Source organism: Lethenteron reissneri, chromosome 21 (assembly GCF_015708825.2).
Source record: "Lethenteron reissneri isolate LAM-NWPU_2019-01 chromosome 21, ASM1570882v1, whole genome shotgun sequence".
NCBI classification, from domain to species: domain Eukaryota; kingdom Metazoa; phylum Chordata; class Hyperoartia; order Petromyzontiformes; family Petromyzontidae; genus Lethenteron; species Lethenteron reissneri.
This window is the reverse complement of record NC_083799.1, coordinates 21,069,066-21,082,607: the sequence shown is the minus strand read 5'-3', so window position 1 is coordinate 21,082,607 and position 13,542 is coordinate 21,069,066. Positions and strand designations below refer to the sequence as shown.

The 13,542-nt window shown below is 43.9% G+C and overlaps 1 protein-coding gene across 2 annotated transcripts in view; it reads right to left on the bottom strand.

Annotated features, from left to right (window-relative positions):
* The window catches only part of VPS50 (VPS50 subunit of EARP/GARPII complex), a 106,233-nt gene that overhangs the window by 14,978 nt on the left and 77,713 nt on the right, over window positions 1-13,542 (bottom strand). Inside the window, exons 21-23 of one of the 2 annotated variants that reach the window (XM_061556086.1) lie at window positions 13,123-13,244; window positions 12,295-12,375; window positions 6,330-7,520 (exon numbers count right to left, since the gene is read on the bottom strand). In XM_061556086.1, the coding sequence (XP_061412070.1) occupies window positions 7,500-7,520; window positions 12,295-12,375; window positions 13,123-13,244 (224 nt within the window). In that variant the 3' untranslated portion in view covers window positions 6,330-7,499. Of the gene's footprint in view, window positions 1-6,329; window positions 7,521-12,294; window positions 12,376-13,122; window positions 13,245-13,542 lie in introns of those variants that run through there. The other variant, XM_061556085.1, reaches the window with a different exon arrangement.

The following is a 13,542-nucleotide window of genomic DNA, read 5'->3' as shown; positions in this document are numbered from 1 at the left end:
ATGGACGATGGTGGAGTAACCTTTACTTGCCACATGCCTACTCAAGTGGCGAGTTGCCCTCGAATTATTCTACCCTTTATGATCTTTGTGTACAACTTAAATTCGTACTTGGTGAATTGAAATGTACGGCTGATGCAGAGGTAATACGTTTCAAGTGTGATATTGGTCCACGCAGGCTGGCTGGTATTGGTGTCAATTCCAACTGGGCAGTATCAACCTCAATCACAATTCTTCAGCGTTAGTCAAATTTTCGATTTAAAGCTTTCGTGACTGCACGGATTCATCTTCTTGGTTCTTTCGGTAAAGCAGAGGTCGCAAACGGGTTTTGATTCCTTACTCGTACCCGTACCCGGCCGCACCAGGGTCGCAAACGGGTACCCGTACCCTACCCGTACCCGGCCGGGTACGGGTAGGGTATGGGTATCGGGTACCCGATTGCGACCTCTGGGATGAAGCCATGTTGCAGGCGCGGGTGGGTTGACTCTAGGAACTTGAATTGTGAGAAGAAACAAGACGTTGGGAAATGAGTGACAAACGGTGACTCACCAGTGACTCACGGCCTACCCGTACCCGGCCGCACCAGGGTCGCAAATGGGTACCCGTACCCGGCCGGGTACGGGTAGTCGGGCATCGGGTAGGGTATCGGGTACCCGGTTGTGACCTCTGCGGTAAAGTCACGTAGAAGGGAAATAATTAAATAATAAAACATAATAAAATACAATTCGTCAGTCAAAACTTTAAATGAAATTTAAACTCAGCTGGCCAGTCCCCATGCCGAGCTCTGCCGAGCTTGGCCTCCCCATAATTAAATGACTGTCAATTCCACAATCCCATGAGATTATGTATCGATTCCAAGAATAAAATCAAGATCCCAGGCTGTGGATCATGAGATTCCCCTATCTCTAACAAAAGGTGCAGCTTTGTCATCCCCGCACCTTCGATAAGCACGGTTGGCTATGTACTGTTGCTAAAGTTCAACACACATACATACGTCATATAAATGTCCATAGTAGAGTCACCACATATTTAAACCCACGTAGAGATATCAGTTAAAAAAATGTAATGCTTAGTCATAGACCGAGGCAAAATATTGAAGCATGCACAATGCATATGTCACCAAATTATGACCCCTTTTTAATTTAAATAAAAAATATATATTTAAAGTCAATATTAATGTGATAATGGTAAAAAAAAACATACCACTTATTAACCATTGAAAGAAGTAACACGAGTTCATTTACCCCATAATTATGACTCATTGTCCTCAAGAACACATCTGTAATATTACGCACAAGGCTACGTCTCCCCGTGGATTTGTGAGAATGGTTTGGTACAGCCTGTCTTTTAAAGCATCGAGGGATAATAAGTGGATTTTGATCAACTGTGTTGCTGCTGAAGCCAAATGGAAAATTTCATTTTGTGTTGATCAAGGGAAACACTGTGCACTTGGAATGGGGGCCATTCTAGTCCTGGGCAAGTCTCAGCTTGGCAGAAGTGGACAAAAAAAAAGAAGAATTTTCTCTGGACCATTCATTGGAAAGGATCCTTAAAATAAATAATATTCTGGACAAAAATACTGAAATGACCTAGTTAAACTTTAAATATGGTGACTATAAAATATTTGCAGCCGATAAATTCATTCAAAAGCACAGTCCAGTCGCAAAAGTGTTTTATATATGGTGCACATTTCAGCCTTTTCAGTACACATTCACAGGTCCCGATCTTCCAGGCATGAACACCAGTGTACTAATCTAACCTACAGCATATCTGAGCAGATGAGTACTGGCCCATGGTACGAGCAATGCTCCCCTCTTGTTCTATACTGGCTCAGACATGTGGTTGGTGTTAAATGGTCTTCAGGTGCATCTCTTCTTGAGGGCCATCCACACAAAGAATGGAAAGTGTACTTGACGAAATAGCATCAGGCATATTTTTCCCACAGCTAAAGCACATTTCATACGGGAGAAGGAGAGTGGTGAACCAAAGTTGATGCTCAAAGTTGTTATGTGGGGTCTCATAGCAAGGGCTGTTGGCCAAAAGTGCAGTCGTGGTGTGAGCAGGGGGTTCAAACAATTAAGGAGTGCAACCCGACCATTTAATCGAGACCGGCAAGACCAGTGTGCGATACAAAATCAAGTTATATCAATTCACATTTCATGATTGTTAATAAAAGTCACGTATACAGGCAGCCAGTTGTTTGTAGTTCAGCTTTAAAGGTGTTATTATAGACATGATATATTAAGAACTAGCTTACGTGCAAAGATGTACAACGAATATTTTTCGAATGGCTGTAATTGGGCACTTCACCCTGATTAACACATTCCTGCGGAGGGAGCTGGTAGGAACGTTGAGTTGCTCGGTCAATGGCCAGGGTCACTGGCAGCGTGGTGTATTCCGATATGGCCGACTGTGAGGGTGCGGCAACAAGCCGGCGTGAGTAGGTTAAACGTTGAGTATTATAGGGCACCACGGGGTGACCAGCCCCTCCCCACCCAGCCCCACCCCTCTTACCCCCCACCCCCCTCCCCACCCAGCCCCTGCCCACCCAGCCCCCCCTCCCCACCCAGCCCCACCCAGCCCCTCCCAGCCCCTCCCTGCACGACGAACGGACGGACACAATAATCCCCTGTGGGCTGGTGTAACCAGGAGGTTCCTACCAGTATCAAGCACTGGGTATGGGTGAAGCAAAGTTAGACAACCTCCATGGCCAAAACAGTGTGGGGGAAGCCTCCAGAGTAGTAAACTGACAGTAAACTTGGCGATGTAAGGTGCGAAAGAAGTTCAATATACATACGACAAAAGAGCCGCAGATTATGATTTTATATTTTTATACAGCAGTGCTATTTTAAACATCACGGAAACTCCTGCGAAACTCAAGACTTCAGTTAGCACCCATGTACAAGTTCACAATGCAAGCAGCAGTGGGAAGCAGGCAAACTTTAGGAAGTATTTCTCATTCTTTATTTATTAGGAAACAATGTCGTAATACCACAACGACACATTTGAGCTGGGAACAGTTGGTTTGCTTTTCTCAGTGCCGTTCCAATGTTTCCATAACCTGTTGTAAGTGGGCCAAGGCCATGCCTGTGCGCAACCTATGCCAGAAACGAGGCCACAAACTGCGTGGCCTCAAAGTACAGCAACGACGGGAATAGAAATCAGAACAAAAACCAAAACGCTATTATCGGAGGGATAGAAAAAAATATTGCAAACACCAATCAATGCAATATGAAAGGTAAATATTAAATTACCTACAGCGCAACATCGGCTCAGGGCAGATTACCTCTTGAGTGATCACATTACAAATTGCAAAACTAAGCTACAGCAATTGTAAACAGATATGTATGTATATTGAACTTCTTTTCGCACTGTACGTAGCCAACATTGCTAATCGGAGGTGCGGGATGACTATCGTATTAACTAATATGTAAACAAACCAAGGTATGTATCAGTAGTTGGGATTGAATGTTTAGACGCTTTGTTACGGTGAAGTTCAATGCAAGAGTTGTCTCGTGTTTGAGCAAGGCGAGTGATGGCAAGGTGTCACACGATCACATCACAGTTGGCCCACCGACCCGATCTTCAGAACTTACTCTTCTCTCTACGTGTGTTCTGAGGGCTGTGGCCCCTGATCGCTTTGGACTCAATTTCCAAGTTTATAGCTTTGTGGGAAAGACAGAACTTGAGCGCAAGGCCAGATTGGACAGTGGAAATGAGGCATTGTTAGTTGCTGTGAGGTGGGGTCCTACGGTGGCGGGATGTTAACTCCCTCGCCTGGTATGCAGGTCTTGGGGTTCGATCCCGACCCTAAAGCCTGTAAATTTTTAGTTTGCATGTTTTCCTTGTGGTAATTTCTTCTCTTGGTCCTGCGGTTTTTCCTAACACATTTAGAAACACGCGTTTAGATGATTTAGCTGCGATGAATTTCCATGTGATAAACCACTTCATTGAGCTATCAATTGAGACGAGGTCCCTTCCGTAAAAGAGATATATAGTGGACCTTATATGGTGAAAATAAAAATAGTTTAGTAGAAAATATGTTGATCCTCCTTGCCACGGCAACGAAGGTATTCTCATGTTGAAATAGGGAGAAAAAGATACACGTGCTGGTTTTGATGCATAATCTGTGTCGTCAACGTCTCTGACAAAGAAGCAGTGAGCAAATTTATCTGGAAATATTGTTTAATTTGCTCGCTTTCTATGAAAGGCATGATGCTAAGGATGATAAAAAAGTTTAATAACAAAAACATATTTAATGATCATGTAATGACAATAGAGTCTACCTGCGGTGTGAGTGGACTAGTGGCCACGGGAGGTAATGACAGGGGAGTCAGCCTGCAGTGTGAGTGGACTAGTGGCCACGGGAGGTAATGACAGGGGAGTCAGCCTGCAGTGTGAGTGGACTAGTGGCCACGGGAGGTAATGACAGGGGAGTCAGCCTGCAGTGTGAATGGACTGGTGGCCACGGGAGGTAATGACAGGGAAGTCAGCTGACAGTGCGAATGGACTAGTGGCCACGGGAGGTAATGACAGGGGAGTCAGCCTGCAGTGTGAGTGGACTGGTGGCCACGGGAGGTAATGACAGGGAAGTCAGCTGACAGTGCGAATGGACTAGTGGCCACGGGAGGTAATGACAGGGGAGTCAGCCTGCAGTGTGAGTGGACTAGTGGCCACGGGAGGTAATGACAGGGGAGTCAGCCTACAGTGTGAGTGGACTAGTGGCCACGGGAGGTAATGACAGGGGAGTCAGCCTACAGTGTGAGTGGACTAGTGGCCACGGGAGGTAATGACAGGGGAGTCAGCCTACAGTGTGAGTGGACTAGTGGCCACGGGAGGTAATGACAGGGGAGTCAGTCTGCAGTGTGAATGGACTGGTGGCCACGGAATACAATGACAGGGGAGTCAGCCTGCAGTGCGAATGGACTAGTGGCCACGGGAGGTAATGACAGGGGAGTCAATTTGCAGTGTGAATGGGCTAGTGGCCACGGGAGGTAGTGACAGGGGAGTCAGCCTGCAGTGTGAATGGACTGGGGGCCACGGAATACAATGACAGGGGAGTCAGCCTGCAGTGCGAATGGACTAGTGGCCACGGGAGGTAATGACAGGGGAGTCAGCCTGCAATTTGAGTGGACTAGTGGCCACGGGAGGTAATGACAGGGGCGTCAGCCTGCAGTGCGAATGAACTAGTGGCCACGGGAGGTAATAACTGGCGAGTCAGCCTGCAATGTGTGGTGGACTAGTGGCCACGGGAGGTAATGACAGGGGCGTCAGCCTGCAGTGTGAATGGATTAGTGGCCACGGGAGGTAATGACAGGGGTGTCAGCTGTGAGTACGAAGGGACTTGTGGCTACGGGAATGATTGAGAAGGAGAGCGTGGTCAGGTGACGGAAGAGGACGGTAGTCTGCTCGTGGAGCGAGCGTCCGGTCAGCGAGAAGGTTCGGGAAGGGGGGGCATGGCCTCGGTCCGTATACAGGAATACCTTGCACTTTCTTCTGGTTAGGGACCAGAGCATGGACCGATGTCAATAATGGACGAATGTCAAAGCAGGACCTTTATTTAGCTTGCAAATTTATTTTGGCTGGCGAAAACGTACGTGAAAATAACTACAGTCAATATAAAAACGTATATGCAAATAATTAGTGACTATATAACACATGTGTGCGAAACGTAAATAAACTGAAATAAAATAAAAATAAACGTAAGAATAAATAAACTAAACTAAATAAAGAAACAAAACTAAATAAATAATCAAAATAATACCTTGAAATATGTTTTATTCTTGTGTAAGTAAACACTGTAGTATTATACTGGTATCACAAAAATAACTATGAATTGTTTGCAGTATAATCACATAAGTACAGCATTCATAATATATGAATAAACACAAATATAAGAGATGCTCACTCAACGACTTCTATTCAAAGACTGAACGAAAAAGATGGCGCGTGGCGGGAACGTCGTGGAAGGTTTGGGATGATATCGGAAGAAAGAGGAAAGCGCGTAGACGAAATCTGAAATGTGGTTATAATTGAAAACGGCTGTAAGAGCGAAGCGACGAAAGTCAAGTGGACGAAAGTCACGGTATCACTGTATAAGGGAGATGCGTGGGAGACTCGGGGCTGTTGCAGTGAGGTCTCCACCTGTTCAAGTGAACGTGTCTTCAATAAAGAAACCATCTCAGGAAAAGTGTGTCAATTCGTCTTTTTAATAGTACCATGCATGGTAGAGCCACACTTAAGTGAATGCGCATGGAACCTTCACCTCCTCTGTGTGTGCATTGAATTCTTTGTTCTGCATCAGTCGGCTTTTACTCAACTCTTGTGTAGCAATAAATGTGATTCCGTTTATCGATCTGCAGTAATGCTTGGCATTGTGGTTTTTGTTGTCCATGTATTAGTTTGATTAATTCCGAGTCTGTTTCTTGCTGGTAAAACAACCGATGATTTCGAAACGAGGTCTTCGATAAATCCCGTGAAAACAGGAATAGTTAATTAATTAACCAGACCTAATAACAACTATCTAACCCTTCCTGTGTGGTGGGATTTATTTGTTTGGCCATACATCACTACGTTGATCAGGGCTGCGTTTGAGATAAACTATGAATTCACCTAAGAGGAGTTTGACAAATCGCACACTGTTAACCAGTAAAAACAGCACCGTCATTCGATAGGAACCCTTGGTGAAAATAATGCAACACTAGATCTCAACTGTTCACAAACCTGGCTGTAACTGTTCATGAGACACCCACCTTGAGGGCTGTGTGGTTGGAAATAGATGGAAGCAAAGCTAATCTGTGTAGATTTTCTTAATTTTCTTTCCCCATTACGGTTTCCCACTACACATACACAAAAACTCCAGATAGAATTGTCCAAACATCCTAAGCAGGACCCTCCTTAAAACAATGTTCATGTTCATTAAGGCTATGTATAGGGTGGTGCAGTGGTTAGGACACAACAATATGACAACCAAGTTTGACTCCCAGGCATCGGTGTTGAACAATATGTGAACCAGTCCTGAGTGTCCTCCTTCGCTGACCGGCATGCTGGGATATTATTAAACAGATGTCACTACAGACGTCATGACCAACGTGGCCTTCATCTAGCAGTAGATAGACAGAAGGGCACTAAATGTTAATCATTATTATGAGGGCTAAATGACAAAAAAAACCTCTGGTATTATGATCATCATTATCATGGCCCCTAACTTGGGAATGTGGAAATTCCAGCACTGGTTCAGGCCTGCCAACAGACACAAACATCCCCCATATAAGTAACAAATAATTCTGAATCTGGCTTAATGTATTGTATTCATTCATGGTTTTTTTTATTCTACGTGAGAAGCTCCAAAATGACGTTAGTCTTGTATGCGTTAAGAGCCAACATTTCGGAATGATTTGTAAATGGAAAATCAACTAAAGATGGGCGTCCTGTTGGCCCCCATGTGGGAGCCAATCCCTCTGAATCATTGAATCTGGTCCCTGAGGTACGGCGCCGCATCCTCACCCCACCTTTAACACGCCCTGAAAAGACAGTGCCATTCCAAGTCAAAATCACCACCTGAGCCATAAAGGGCTGAGACAAGCTACAGCCGTGCTCCCAGAGGAATCGGCAGGGCGATGTCGCGTGCGTACGTGAGCGTGCGCACGTGCTGGTGCGCTTCAGCGGCGTGTTTATTTACAGTGCCAAGACAAGCTCTGGGCAATAGCAGCTTTGGGCCGAAAAGATCAATATGAATGATGGAAAAAAATTAATGCGGGAAGACGCTGTCCTAAGCTGAACCACAACAGCAACAGTTCCCCTCTGAACCCCAATGTACTATCTAAACACACATCACCGTGCCGATATAAGTGATCGCAAATTTGTGGTGCCGCTGCTTTTTTTTCGGCAGGAAGGAATATTTTCAAGCCCAAATCTACAGTACAATGTGTTTTTGAAGTGCAATGCATTTCTCAGAAATGTTTGTTAACTGGTATGAAAATAATTACTTGAAGAGCTTCAAATAGAAATGTACGTTATGATGGCCATGTTCCCGTTTAGAGTCAATTAAGAAATAAAGATAGTTCTGCTTTATATTTTAACTTTTTTTTCCTGCTGTATTTTAAAGCATACTCTTTGGTTCTTTCGGTAAAGTCACGTAGTTGAAAAAGTAAAAAATATATTAAATCACGACGTTTCGGGCGCAACACAAGCGTCCGTCATCAGGCGGGGACAACCACAGCGAAAACTCCTCTCAGAGATGCATAGAGATGAATGTAGAAACACTGAAGGCACATCGAGATGTGTAGTCCTGGAAGATATTTATTATTTCCTTTGCTTATACATTTTTATGTTAAGCCAAGGGCTGTCTGCCCAAAACAAAGGTTAAAAATACCCATACACAGAAATCCACACAGTAAGAGCTAGAAAATGGAAACAATCCACAATGATGATAATACATCATCACTATCTGTCAAGTAAATGTGAAATAACATTTAGTTTTCAAATAATGTAGCATCCCTTGAAATACATTTAAGAGTGCAAACTCTGTATTTTTGTTGTAGTGATTGTAGTGATTATACAATACGAGGGAGTGGGGTGGCTAGCACCACGCCCGGCCGCCTTTGTCTCCCCAGTGGCGATGTTCACTCCACCACACCACTTAATTGTTTGAGGCTGAGTCGACCTAGGGGAAGCCCAGGACCGGTTAAAATAATCGTCACCGGTGGTGGCCGTGAGCAGGAATCGAACTCGGGTCGCCCGGTTCGTAGCGCAGCGGCGCGCTAACCACTACACTACAATGCGTTACGCTTCCACATGCGCGGGTCACGTGACAGATTTGACGTCACAGCTCACTTGCCGTGCAAAAAACTATATGTATTATTGAGCCCCCCCCCCCCCCCCAAAGTGTATTTTTATAATTTTTGCATGGTGTACAGTCTGGAAAGAACCCACATGGCAAATTTCCAGTTTGTTGCATGTCGGGAAGTACGCTAAACATGTTGAACAGACACATAATCACAGCTTAGCCTTATATACATATGGAGATGATGATGAGACCGAGGCATACACCAGCGTTAACTCTGCAAGAACAAGTCTTATTATAATTACCATTTCTTCCAAACTGTCAGATCTAACCCTCTCATTCTACAACAAGGTAACCTGTGGAACATGTTACAGTTGTGGGGTGATGACAATTACCCAATATCTGAAGTTTTTTAGGAAGAGGAGGTTTTGGTGGCTGAGATACGTGCTAGATGCCATATTACATAAACAGGCATTGGAGCAGCCAGTCAGAGGTCAAAGGGAAGACCTAAATCCAGACAGTGGGGTGAGGCTGTAAGAATGCACCATGGAGGTTGGGTTTTAATCATACAACATTTTCAGGATATGCCATTCGAAAGTGATGGTGAGGTGTGGTAGTATTGAGCGCACTGGCCACGATAATTCTTTAACCTGTGTGTCTTTTGGCACATTAAGCCTACCTCGTGGTCATGAAAATATAATAGGGTGACCAATGCTCTACAGGGGAATGGCATTTTTAACATACAATTTATATGACAGGATCGTGGTTGCCACATGACTTGACCATGATAATTATCAATTGGCTAAAATTAAACATTTTCTGCACCCCTGTCTTCTTGCGAAAACAATTCCCAACCCTCACTCTCCTCCAAAGCTTAAGTTTCACTCACAACTTGTGACGGGCACACCACCGACAGCACAGCCATCTCAACTGGTGTCGTCATCGACCTGGATTTATTTACAATATTCGCAAACAAAAGACAAATCACCAGAGCCATCAACGTCAACAATACATTATTATGATTGAGCTCTAAGTAGCCTACTGTAAATGTGCCCTCGATAAAAAAACACCACAAATTACCGTAATAGTTATTTTCTGGGTGGGCTGTTTAATGACAGCCATTGTTCTCCAATCAGCGACGTAGTTCCTCGCATTGCTCACAGTTCGGTTTAACCCCCTGAATACCCACTTTTTTAGAGTGTTATACAAAAAATAAACGAGAAGTCAAAGCCTGACAAATTGGATAAGTAAATGTTCATAGTGTGCAAGGCAATATATTATCCTGTTAAGACTCATAAAAAATATATTGCTTAATATTGTGCATTGCTAAAACGACATTAAATTAAGCAGTTTGTCCCAACCTGATATGGTGCTCATGATTGGAGCTATCGAAAAACACAGATTCACAGTGGTGCAGAGTTATATGATTTTTTAAGCCAAACAAGGCCACATTTTTCATAATGTGTCCATGTGTTAGGGCAAAAAAAACACATGCTATGGGAGAAATTGTATGTGTCTGCAAGTCTATCGGTCGAATCACTTTCTTTAGGAATTGTCATTAAATAGAGTTGAATAAGGGCTCATTCTGTCTGGAATGCAACCAGACACCAATGGTATTGATGATAAGATATTTATAACTGATGACTTTGACCAAGATAAAAGTGCTGAAAACGTTCACCATACTAATCTTGATAATAAACGTTTTTGGGTTAGATCGCGTTATTATAAATGTGTCACAACCCTTCACCACCTGACACGGTCAATCAGTAAAAAATGTGTCACGTTAACAAAACTCCAATTAGTTACTTCCTCAACCCACCGGTGTGTTTGAAGAGTGAATCCACAACATTTAGAATTTTAGCACTATTATGAATAATGCTGGTCGCGAAAGCCTACGTGTTATACTAATCTTTTTGGATTTTCAAAGTTTCTTAACCCAATTCCTCTAATTTTTGAAGTTGAGGTTTGGGACTAGTTTAAATAATGAAAACAAGGTCCAGGCATATTCTTTGTTCTTTCGGTAAAGTCACATAGAAGGGAAATAATAAAATAATAAAACAACAAATATCACCAGCACGTGTCCTGTAGCCTTCTGCCAATGAGCCTTCAACACTTCATGTGGTCTCAATATGCACCTAGTCTGACATCACTGCCACTTATCAGAAAATGGCGGTTGTTGTTATTGTGTGTACATATAAGTATGTGGAGAGTGGTGGCGCAATCATTAGCACTCTGCGCTACAAAATCACTGATGCGAGTTTGAAACTCGGCCATAGCTTACATCAGTGGAAAGCGGTATCTGAACCGATCCTGACCAGCATGGTGCAGTCTTAAACAACCCCAAGACCAGCATGGCACAGTTAGGGCTTAATCCAGCAGTGGATTGTACAAATGGCTGTACATGTACACACAATGCGTGGTGATCATGCAGGCCCTAATATAATAAAGTCTCGTTGTGAATCAATATTTTTCAGTAAAGTTTTTGGGAAATCTTTGGCTAATTCCTTACAAAGTATTTTTATGTGTATGATAAAAACAAAATATGAAGAGAAAACCCTATATCGGAGGTACACTCAATATCCCATAGGCAGATAGGGAAAGATATCTGCTATAAATTAATCTCATACAGGCACCTCTCTGCCCTATAGGTGCACATCTCATGCACCGCATCTCCAGATGATCCACCACTTTCATCTCTAAATTGCTGAATATCGCACATTTCTGGATCACCTGACTTTCTCTAACAGACATCAACATGTCTCTGAAACCAAGACGGTTGTCGTTGTAGCAGAGCGAGCTCCCACCAACAGAAACTGTCTCGCAACGGCGGATCACTTCACCTGCCAACACCTACTGTATTGGTTGGCGAACGCATAGCACGTAATCGCAATGACCCGGCAGGTTTAATCAAAAATCGGCAACACCTATTTTGAGCCACCAGAGGCACCTCCAGGGCTGTGCCTTTCCTGCTGCGTGCGGGCAGGAAGGGGTTAAAGGGAGACATGCCCGGCACCCCCGGCTCCCAGCGGACGCCTCGTCCCATCCCACTTCCTCGCTTCCTGGGGAAGCCGTGGGTGAGGGGTGTACGGTGGAGCGCCTCTCCCGCAGGATGACTGCCACTGTCTCGCGCGCCGACTCCCCGGGGGACCTCTGTCTTGTGCGTCCGCTTTTTGTGCATTTTTTTTTTAGGCCTTCTCTCTCATTTTTCAATCGGTTTTATTTTCCGAGTTTTTTTTTATTTGAAAAAAGCACAGCTGCACTATGTTGTAGAGATCCAACAGATTCACTGTATGTGGTACAATAATGTTGGATTAAGTGGCCTGAAGTGGATTAAGTGGGATGTGGATAATAGAAGTGCCGTTCGGTGGGAATTTGTTATTGAATTGAGACACTGGTGCCTGCGATATGCTTGCGCGAGTGGTCTAGCATGGTGTGCTGACAAGGCATTGAATGGTTTGGTGTCGTCAGGTGTTTTACCATGTGGAATGGCATGAGAGCAGAATCTCTCTTACCTGGTCAATGAGGCTCTCCTGGATGCGATTGAGGGTTGTGCGCAAACGGTTACTGATCAACCCCAGTCCTGTTGTCTCGAACTGAAAAATGGACATGAAAGAAATCACATTAGATATATCATTATTATTACTGCAGTACATTTCTATTTACTACATTTATAACATAACATTTCAGACAATAACAATTCACGCCATCACTCCCCTCTCTCCCACCCAACACCCCCAGCGAGTTTATAAATTGTCAATTTAGGATTGAGATCGTAAATAAATAATTCTGATAATTTGCAGTTAACGATATAATTTCTCCATAAATATTAATAGCAACATTTTTATTTAAAGCTGTCGTGACTGCAGGGATTCATATTATTGGTTCTTTCGGTAAAGTCACGTAGAAGGGAAATAATAAAATAATATAAATATCAAATAATAAATTTATCACGACGTTTTCGACTGCAACACAAGCAATCATCATCAGATGTGAAATCCACAGCAAGAAAATTTGACTTTACCGAAAGAACCAAGAATATAATAGTAACATTGATTCTGCTATAAGTTTCCCCGTGATTAGCCACTTCGCCAAGCTATCATTTTTGGCCATGTCGCTTCTGAAACAAAGCCATATAGATCAAAAGTCGGTATTACCTGGTAAATAAAAAATAGTAGTTATAGTTTAGTTGAGAGCTTAAGAGCCGATACTAGTAATCAAGATGAGTGCATGCGTCGTTTCACCCCTAGTTTCAATGTCAAAATGAGCACAACTCCAGTGAAGAGCACTGTATATGCAGGGGATTTGGGGCACAATGTAAACATGCGCTGTGCTGTACATGCCATGTGCTCGCGTCCGAAGAATGTGTACACGGCGTACAGGTAGTAGTCGAAGAGCTGCGACATGTACTGTACCACGTCAAACGCGATTGGCTGCAGCACGCTCATCATCTGCAGGTACCTCCCTGCCATGCACATACAAAGACAAAGATCCCCCATATAGCCTTAACAGACTGTTGGGGCAAGTTCTGCTGGCAAGCACCTATGAAGGCCGGCACAGCACATGAGAGGGTGGGTGGTCAACACCATGCTGGACTGCCTTTGTCTTCCCAGCCGCGATGCTTACACACCGCACCAGGTAATAATTTGAGGCTGAGTCGACATAGGGGAGGCCTAGGACCGGTTTAGCAAATTGTCACTGGTGTTAGCAGTGAGCGGAAATCGAACTCGGGTCGCTGGCTTCGTAGCACAGAGCGCTAACCG